This window comes from Olea europaea, unplaced genomic scaffold (assembly GCF_002742605.1).
Source record: "Olea europaea var. sylvestris unplaced genomic scaffold, O_europaea_v1 scaffold355, whole genome shotgun sequence".
In the NCBI taxonomy this organism is placed as follows: domain Eukaryota; kingdom Viridiplantae; phylum Streptophyta; class Magnoliopsida; order Lamiales; family Oleaceae; genus Olea; species Olea europaea.
Window position 1 is genome coordinate 533,682 of NW_019254664.1, and position 10,881 is coordinate 544,562.

Below are 10,881 nucleotides of genomic sequence, written 5' to 3' on the forward strand. Positions count from 1 at the left end.
GGAATACAAAAATCTACACCATTATGTATAAAACCCAAAGAAATTATTGCAAAGTTAAATTTCTTTTGTCATTTCTTTTGTGTTTGTATTAGATAATATGATGATTTTACTAATTTACACATCTTATGTTCATTATTGGGTAGAATCTCCCTCCATCCCATTTATATAGGCCCCGTTTGGGGGCGATTTTGAGAATTGATTTTAATGACCGTTAAGAGAAAAGTGAGAACCCTCTATGAGAGAAGAAATTAAATTTTACGACTGGAATAGTGAAATAGCATTAAAAAATCAATATTTTGGGGATGAAAAATCACTCCCAAACACCCTCATTGGTTGTCTTTCCTTATTTTCTTATCCTAATTATATATTTTTGTTTCTTTATTGAGAATATTTTGTTTTGTTTATTTACTAATATATCCTTATTTAATTTACCTAATTATATTCAATTTCTCCTATTTAATCTTGAAATTATGAGTCTGTTTGGGAGTGATTTTTTTTACCGTTAGGAGAAAAAGTGGGTTTCACATGTGAGAGAAGAAGTCAAATATGACGATTAGAATAATGAAATAACAGTCAAAAAATCAATTTTTTAGAGGAAAAAAATCAATTTTTTAGAGGAAAAAATCACTCCCAAACAGGCTTTATTATAGTTTTTAACAAAAATTGCTTTTTCGATGACATTAAATACGATTTCTTAATCTGTGTGAAAATCAAAACAAACCTATATAAATGGGACGAATGGAATATTACAAATAAAGCTTATATTTGATGTAGATTGAAAGGTGATTAAAATATCAAGTTAACAATTAATTTTAATTAGACATTTTATGGAATTCATAGCTTTTCAACTACGTATTTTATCGACTTTCATCAAAACATACTATAATTATTTTAATCAATTTTATTAAAATTTACACCACCAAAAAAAAAGTTAATATACTTGGCAAAAGTTAAGAATAATATTAGTAGTTTACTTTTAAAATAAGTCTGCAATGCTTTTAACGCTTCACTTTTTATCTTTTTCTTTATTTATATCAAGTGGAGTCCTCAAAACGTTGATACAATTACAACCTCAATTTCATTTCTTTATATTATATTTTGAATCCGACACGAGCGCCCGGCGGCTGCACCCACACGCATGTTTGTATTCACTATTCAGTATTGAATGAGATCCCCAAATCATCGTCAATTCGTCTGTAAATCTCTCTCTAGGGTTTTCTCACGATTTACAATTCATTTAACTGCTGATCAATTCCAGTTTTGCATTATATGGTACCAAGCTAAATTTCAACATTTTTAATTCCTCGTATAAAAACCTCCAAAATTCTTTTTTTTTTTTGAATTATTGCAAAAATTATCAGCCTTATTTAATGCCCATAATTCACCCAATTCAATAGTGCTTTTAATTCATCAATGTCACCACTAAATCTACCCAGAAAAAATTTGCTTTCGTAGCGAAGGTTAAAATCAACAAGCTTTTCGCGATCGTTGTTCACGTCAACGTTTAAATCCTCGTCCCAATTAATGGTTGCACCGCGGGGGGTGTTGGTGGTAGAGATGGGAGACCGGCTGTCGAATAGGGATGGGGAGAATCCAGAGTCCCCCTCGGGGAAGAAGTTCAAGCCGGAGAAGTCCCCGCTATCACGGTGGGAGTTTGCTGCCGCTTTGGGGGTGTTCTTGGTGTTTTTGACCGGGTTGTTCTGCATCTACCTCACCATGCCGGCAGCTGAATATGGGGAGATCAAGCTGCCCCGCACCCTTTCCGAACTTCGTGTGCTTAAGTACGTTTTAGTAATTTTTTTGAGTGTTCAATTTTGTTCTTTGGCTAATTTAATTTGGCGGTTTTGCTCTCATTTATAAGATGACCACATTTAAATTTTCAGTAGGGATATTTTGATTGGAATTTTACGGGGACTGGCATGAAAGTCACATTGTCATTTACTGTTGTTGGATACTGGTCGCTGTGCTATTTTATTTTAGGTTATGGTAATATGCTCCCGGAGAACTAACTCAGTGGAGCTAGAGTTGTAGTTTCTACTAGCAAATGTGTTGTAGTAACTAGTGAAGAACACATTCAATTGGAAAAGATTTTTGCTTTCTCGTGATTATATTGTGTGCACTGAATCGTATTCTGAAAACTAATTTTGTTTTTGTTCTCATCCTCATATCGACAAAATCGCTCTTATCAAAGAAGAAATAAAAAGTTCACATCAACAACAAATTTGGAACGATGGGTATTTGTTTTTTAACAATGCTATTGCTACTCGTACATCATCCATCAGATATTACCAACCTGGTTTCGATGTTCTCCAATATTCTACAATTAAACTCTAGCTTCACAGCTCTTCAAAATCTTCAGGATAACACATTGTGCTGACATAGTGAACCGGTGAACCCTTTTGTATGCTCTATGTTTCCCAACCAACCTACGAAACACTCATGTGCATACCATAGCTTTCAGATCCCTATTAATGGTAGCAGTTGACTATATGTCCTTGCTATTTACCAGTCTAGCCATATGCTAGAAATAATATTCCTCAATGTTTATAGATTCAAATACTGATGATAAGTTAGCCATCATTTTCTTTAGATCCAAGATCAGTTTAAATTTTCTTGTCATTTAGGTTATCTCTGATCTGACTGTTAAAGTGGTTCTCTAGTTCAAAAGTGATGAGTTCCGCATTTTTGTTGAAGGGGTAAATTTGTCGTGAATATTATCCTATCATTCCTATGTTTTATGAGTATTCTTTTAATTAATCACAGGAACCATCTTGGAACATTTGCCAAAGATTACCCAGCTAAGTTCATTCTGGGTTACTGCTCTATATACATATTCATGCAGACATTTATGATACCTGGGACCATTTTTATGTCCTTGCTTGCCGGAGCTCTTTTTGGTGTTATCAGGGGCCTTTTTTTGGTTGTCTTTAATGCCACAGCTGGTGCATCATCCTGTTATTTCCTATCAAAGTTGATTGGCAAGCCTATTGTTAACTGGTTGTGGCCTGAGAAATTGAGATATTTTCAGGCAGAGGTACCTTTTTACAATTTATGCCAATTTAGCTGCTGAGATATGCTATTTGTCTGACTTTTCATAACTTTCAATTTCTACCACCTTACTGAAGTGAATTTTGTTGTTTCAGATAGCAAAGCGCAGAGAGAAATTGCTTAATTACATGCTTTTTTTGAGAGTTACTCCAACGTTGCCAAACCTTTTTATCAATTTAGCATCACCGATAGTGGATATACCGTTTCATATATTCTTTCTTGCTACCGTGCTAGGTCTAATTCCAGCCTCCTTTATTACAGTCAGGGTAAGACTTTTTCCCCCCACATGTTGGTATTTATTTATTTTTATTTTCAGACTATAAGCATTCTATTATACGCTAATTCCTTTTCATGCTTATAGATGTAACTACACATGCAATTATTCATAATTTCTAGTTGGTTCACCAAATAAGGGTTAGTCACAAAAAATTTGTAGAATAGAGTTACAGATTTTGTATTTTATTTATTTATTTATTTATTTCTGTAGAAGAAAATAACTGAAGATCAAAAATTAGTAGGGGCACTTTCCAGTATCGTTAAAAGATCATCCTGTTTCTTTCAGTATGTTTTTAGGTCTATTGATTGGTTGTACAACTTGTACTTGTCCAGTTTGTAGTCTCAAAACATCGTAAAATTGCTTAGGTTTGAGTTGTGAAGTTAAGCATTCTAGAAACCCTGTCTTACCTTCTTTTGCTCGCTTTGCACATGCTTGACATGATAATGATGGAGGACTTACTATGATTCTGTGGTACATTAAGAATAGGCAGTCTATATTGGATATCTGTTTTGTCTTTGTAATAATTGATATAATCTTCACCGTTGCTGTTTTGTCTTTGTAATAATTGATATTATCTTCACCGTTGCCTTTGCATGCATCAGGCTGGGCTTGCTCTTGGAGATTTAAAGTCGGTTAAAGACCTATATGATTTTAAGACCTTGTCTGTGCTTTTCCTTATTGGGTTGCTTTTATTATTCCCGACCTTTTTGAAGAGGAAGCGAATATATGAATAGAGGTATTGGTGCACTCCCTCCCATCTCTGCTGGAAATGGACCCCTCAAGATCATGTACCTGAATACAGAATGCCAAACGATAATCTACCTTTTGCTTGTGACACAGGTTTGATCGATTACCGTACAAGATCACAAAGGCCAAAACATGCATATTATTTTGTGTTTCATGTTGATTATAAAACATCACTTCCTAGGTTATATCTGGATCACTCTATAATCCTGGATTGTATTGCTATATATCAATATATGGAAAGCCAAATTCCGAAAAAGTGGATACAATATAGAATCTGATTAAATTATTAACATAAGACATGAGAGGAATATGTTTAGCAAAAATGCTATTTGTACATCATTTTTTATTTTTTATTTTTACATCAATTTTCACACTTCCTCACAAAGGTGGGGTCCACGATTATTGTGGACTCCACCCACTTGCATGTGTGTGTGTGCTGTGAAAAAAGGTGTGAAAAAAGCGTACTTGTAGAATGGTTGTATATTTAGGCCATGTTTGATTGGCCACATTTTTCATGGGAAATGGAAAATATTTTTTATTTTCCACCAAAATGTAGTGTTTGATTGCAATATCTTCTAAGGAATTTCATTTCCAGCTTTTCCCTCACATAAGTGCATTTTCTTTGAAATGGTGAAAAATCAATTCCCATCATTTTGGTGAAAATTCGGCTTTCTAGCTTTATTTTTCTTTTTAATTTTCAATAATGGAAACAAAATCTATCAATAATTGTAAAAAAAATAAAAAATATTTTAATTGACAATTTTCATAGAAAACAAGATTAAACGAACACCAAAAGATCCAAAATTTAAACATTTTTTAAGTGAAAAATTATATCAATCAAATTATCCTTTTAATTGACAATTTTCAGGAAAATAAGTTCTAGGCAATTCAATTTCTTGGAATTTGTTTTTTTTCACTCAAATTTCATCCTTGCAATCAAACAGACCATTAGTGAAATTATGTTGAGATTCAAGTTAATTGTTTCGATGGTCACTGAATTTAGGTTAATGTCTTTGATTGCTTACTGAAGTTTAAAATATCGAATTTTAATCACTAAATTTAGGTTTATATCTTTGATTGCTTACTAAAATTTAAAATGTCAAATTTTGGCTACTGAACTTTGAAAAGTATTATACGTTATTTATAAGCATAACTTTCATTTCAAACCTCTAACGAAATTAGTGTCTTGGCTGACGGAATGCACACGTAGCGTAGGGATGGTAATTCGAACCGTCAAAATTGAAAATCGCGATTAATTGAACCGAATGGGGCGAAAAAAGTCGATGGGGCGAAAAAAATTGAACCGATGGTGCAATGGGACAGATGTGGTATTTGATTTTAATGAATCGGTTCAGGGCGGGGCGGGTATGGTATTTACGCCATCGCCCCAAACCAAACCGATTAACCGTTAGAAAAAATAATAAATTAATAATAATTGGACTTTCCATAATTTTTTGATTTTTTCTACGTTAACTACTTAATCTCTTTGGCCCAAAATTTCTAGCCCATTAACAAGTTAAATATAAACTCAAGTACCTAACCCTAAACCCTAACAGTCTAACACAAAGGCACAAACATTTTATTGGAAAATTGGAATCTCAACTCCTGTCTTTTGGGTTTGTCAAGTGCCTACTGTCGCCTTTTCCGCCTCTTCCCGTTTGCATTATTTTCTTCTCCTTCGACCTTCAGGCTTCCACCACTGGTGAGTTTTTCATCTTCTTTTTTTATAATTTGTATATGTCTATTTGAATTTGCTGTGAATTTCGTACAAGATTTAGCCAAAGTATATCCAGAATTTTCAATTTTTTACAATTGATGGCCACTTCAGAGATAAATGATTTTAATTTCTCTCCTCTTTGATGACTTTTGGCCTAAACAACACATAAACAAGAAATTGAATTCTTTAATCACAGAAACCAAAATTTGGTGACGAAGAGGTACATTTTTTGGTTTAAATTTTCAGTTAAGAACATTATGGATTATTAATTTATTACTCTACTTACATTTCTTATATACTAAATAGGAATCAACTTTGAGTTTTGACGTATGCTAGTAAGAGTTTTTGGGAAGAATGAAGATTGAATAAAAATTGAGGTTGGAGCTTTTTAAGTTATTGAATATTGTTTGTTAAATTTGGATTTTGTATTTAAAAATTGGGATATTTGTTGTATTTTCGTTTAAGATGTTGTTTGTTACATTGATTTAGTATCATGTTTTTGGTTTCATAGACTTTTTTCATACATTTTTCTTTTTATTCGACGGATAGACCAATTAAAAATAATTTATTTTCCTGATTATTAACAATCTGAACTGAGCCGAACCGAGATACAAATCGAATCGAACCGAACCGACTTTTGTGATTATGGTGCGATTATGGTATGACCAAAAAATTGGTGGTTCGGTGATGATTTTGGCCGAACCGACCCCGAACCGAACTGTTGCCATCTCTAACGTAGCGTCCTATCACATTGTTAAACTTTGAGATGGTCAATTTTTTGTCACTAAACTTTAAAAAATATTTTCTATTGCTCACTGAAACACAATATATTTATCATAAAAGTTAAATTAAATTTGAATTTTTAAACAACGAATTTTAACCCCTTTTGATGGCCATTATTTAAAAGAGAGAGAGAGTTCTAAAAATAGTGACTTTTTGAAGAATGTGTTGTTAAAAAGTTGAGAAATTTTTGAATTTACATGTAAAATATTTTATTGTATAGATGTGTGGTTAGATCCAAATTTATAGTGAGTAATAGAAGATGTTTTTCAAAATTTAGTGGTCAAAGTTTGATGTTTTTCAAAGTCCAATGGTCAAAATTCAACCACTTCAAAATTTAATGAGCAATAGAATATATTTTTCAAAGTTTAGTAACCAAAATTCAACAATTTCAAAGTTTAACAGTGTAACGGGCGTCGTGTGTGCATTCCATTAACCACGTCACCAATTCTATTAGAGGTTTGATACGAATGTTATGCTAGAGAGTAACATACAATATTTTTCAAAAGCTAAAACTCGACATTTTAAATTTTAGTGAGCAATCGAAGATATGAACTTAAACTCAGCGATTAAAACTTAACATTTTAAACTTAAATGAGCTATCGAAGATATAGACCTGAGTTCAGTCATCATTGTAACAATTAACTCCTGAGATTTTCCTTAATATTATTGATTGGATTTTGTGCACCATGGTTTGAACTTACAAGGAGTTGAAATATAACCCGTGTTTGCTAGAGATTTAAATTAATTTTGATAACAGTTGATAGAAAATATGATTGAAAAGCTGTGTATCCTATAGAATGTGTGGTTAAAATTAATTGTTGACTTTGACTTAAATTTTAATCAAATTTTTTATCAGTACAAATTGGGTTATGATGATTATTGCAAATCTCGCTTCGTTTTGGTGCCGGGGAAGTTGTATTAATACTTGCGTTGTCGTTATATTTCTTTTTGTCTTTGTGATTACAGTATTAGTTTATTTAAGCAACCTTAATTTTACGGTGTTTGGTTGTGATGTAGATTTTTGCTTTTGTACTGCTTCCTTATTTGTCTTGTCCCTGGAGAAACATCTTGATATCGATTAATTTTCACATTATTATGTGATGTTAACATGTTTGGTTCAGTTAAAAAACTGAATTAAAATATAAATTAAAATAATTAATTAATTTTTTCCAGACATTTCATATGATCAACAATTTTTTAATCATATATTTCATCAACTTTATCAAGCTTTACTAAAAATCTGATTTTATTTAAACCAAATTAGGGCAAAGTTTTATGTGTAATTAATTTGGAATCATTTTTATAAATTTATCTATATTAGGTACTTTGCTTGGTTCATTGCTGTATTTACGAGTATTTAAAGTAATTATAGCATCAACTTTGAAGTAATTTTTTTAGGGTTAATTTCACAAATGGTCACTGAACTTACGCGAAAATTACAAAACGGTACTAAAGTTTAAAATTTTCAGTAACGGTCACTTAAGTTTCGAGAAGCTTTTAGAAAAGGTAACCGAGTTTAAAAACTTTCAGAAATAGTCACTAAAATTTAAAAACTTGCAGCAACTGTCACTGAAGTTTAAAAATAATTTTTCAGTTTTTTGAGGTACTTTTGGAACAACTTTTCAGTCACTTCCAACCACCAATACCGTCGAATTTTGATACCATTGGAAGCCCTCCGCTTGAATTAACACTCAAAATCGCATTTTAACTCCGATGGATTCGATCGAAAAATCGCCCAAAAAATCTGAAAATCTGTCCAGATTTTTTGTAAAAGTTAACTTTCTTGACAATTTCTCATGGGATTCAGATTTGGGAATAGTAATTGTACGTGGTACTCCATTGCAATGTCAAGTTACTCTACTTAAGTTTAATATGCTAGATCGTTACTAATGTGGTAGCCAATTAAACAAGTCAAGAAGGTCCGTGCTCCACGTCACCCCCACTATCAAAGTGTCAGGGTGAAATAGTCCACTTGTACATTCGTGGTTAGACCGAGGCCCTAAAGTGATACGCCTCAGAAGGATGTGCACCGAAGTGGTAAGAGGTGGAATAGCGCTGCTAGAACAATATCACGTCAGCTTGTCCCTCAACCAAGCGCCTCTACCTTCACAACTTCTCCCAAAGTTGTCATCATTCAGAGCTTCATCCTCAAGCAAGGACCTTATCTCTGCCTTCACAAGTTTTCTCAAAGTTGCTACCATTCTGAACCTCGTCCTCAAACAAGGATCTCACCTCTACTTTCACAACTTTTCTCAAAGTTTCTATCTCATTCACGATATAATATTCTAAGCCAAGGCATCACATCCCTACATTGAAAGTCTACACATTATACAAATTTCCAGACATGAATTTGGGGGACTATATTGTATTTGTAGTCGAAAATTTCTAAATGCATGATAGAAAGTAAAATATTTTGAGCCAAAGCATCACATCCCTACATTGTAAGTCCACGCATATATAAATATTTTTACATGGACTTGGGGGATCAGTATTACGCCTCTTATAAAGAGGCTTTAGATCGTTACAAACATGGCAACCAACTAAGCAAGTAAACAATGTTCGCACTCCACATCACCACGTTCCATAAAAGTGCCAAGGTGAAATAGTTCACTTTTACATTCGTGGTTAGACCAAGACCCCAAAGTGATAAGCCTTGAAAGGATATACGCCAAAGTGGTAAGATGTGGAAAAATGCTGCTGGAACAATATTACATAGCCTTGTTGATATTAAATAGGAGATCTTTCATACAAAGATCTAGAATGATTAAATGATGTAATGTTTGTGCAGCAAACGCTAAAAAATCAAATCATAAAACCCACTCATTAGAGACTATCATATGCGTGTCCACCTAAGGACTGATTGATACTTACGAAAGGACCAGAGACCTACTACATTACGTGGGCCCCGATAATGACAAGGGGCCTCCCCCTCTCCCCACCTATCATGAGGGCCTATTGGCCCTGTCACGAACAAGAGAAACTTGGGTGCGACGCGCCACCTATGTGGATGGCCCACACCACTTGGGGGTGTGTGGTAGCCCACCCGTCGAGGTGACGCACATTGATAGGGCCGTCGCACTGTCACCTGGTGCGACCGCCCTACCTAAGTTTTTTCCGTCGTGGCGGTACAATCGCCTTGCCTAAGTTTTTTCCATCACGAACAGGGTAGGTCCTATTCATTTAGCATTATTCTTTTTAGACCATGGCAACATTTCAAATTACTTTGAATCTATTCTTTCATCATCTAGTCTTTTCTATCCGGTTAATCTTGTGTAAACTTATAAATAAATTAAATTTATATTCAGTTTTTTATCATTGGAAAAAGACAGATTTTCTTTTAAATAAGCTTATTGCCTAAATTGCAATCTGTTTTATATTGCTATTTGTATTTAAACTTTAGATACAAATACATGTTTATTCCTACGTATACATATAGTAAATTTTATATAAAATAATAATGTTGGGGTCGAGAAAAATTATTATTATTTTAAAAGGGTTATTAATTTATCAATAATTGAATAATTTATTAGTTTATCGATAAATTAATATTCATTAATTTATAGAGTATTTTACCATAATACATGTAGGAAATTTTAAAAAGAAAACATTGAATGTGGTGATATTTAAATTTCAATTTTTAAGAAAACAAAAAGTCACACGCATAAACACCTCATCATCCCTGTCACAGGCCTCTGTTTGTGTAGCTTCATCCTAAAATAATGGACTGCTACCCAATTTTTCGTAACAAGAACACAAAACATTTCTAATGGAACCACGTTGAAGAATCATCAAATGAATTGGACACACATTTTTGCTCAGATAAAAAATTGGGATCCAAATTTGGTCCAATTTGCAGTTGGTTTGATCACTTTCCGCATGAGTACTGAGGAAGGCAATTTCTGCACATAGTATATTTATGATCCCCGCACATCCATAGGAGGGATCTTTAATTCTGCATCGGCCCGACGATACACTGGCATAGCCTGTTTCGACACATTAGCCAAATAGAAAACATAAATTTAACGAAGTTCGACCAAAGAATACATACATTTATATGTATGTAAACAATTATGTCACCTGTATTATCTTTCCAATATTGGCAGCACCAAAGATTTTATGAATATAAGCAAATCTTTGATGGTTATTGGAAGGAAAATAAAGGGAGAAAATGCAATCTGAAGGGCATCTTCTTATACGCTTGCAAGCAGCACATCGAGTGGAAGAGTTGGTTTTGAATTGGAATCTTCGAAAAATTCTACACGCATTCGCGTCATTAATATGTTTGCTCGTGGCAATTGTGAGCTCTAGG

At 33.4% G+C, this 10,881-nt stretch overlaps 1 protein-coding gene across 1 annotated transcript; it reads left to right on the forward strand.

Moving 5' to 3' along the window:
• The first annotated feature begins 1,065 nt into the window (after nt 1-1,065).
• LOC111386414 (uncharacterized membrane protein At4g09580-like) lies at nt 1,066-4,408 on the forward strand. Its single transcript, XM_023010877.1, has 4 exons — nt 1,066-1,781; nt 2,764-3,034; nt 3,144-3,314; nt 3,928-4,408. Exons 1-4 carry the CDS (start codon nt 1,525-1,527, stop codon nt 4,057-4,059), a joined length of 831 nt encoding a protein of 276 aa, XP_022866645.1. The 5' UTR covers nt 1,066-1,524; the 3' UTR covers nt 4,060-4,408.
• The last annotated feature ends 6,473 nt before the right edge of the window (nt 4,409-10,881 follow it).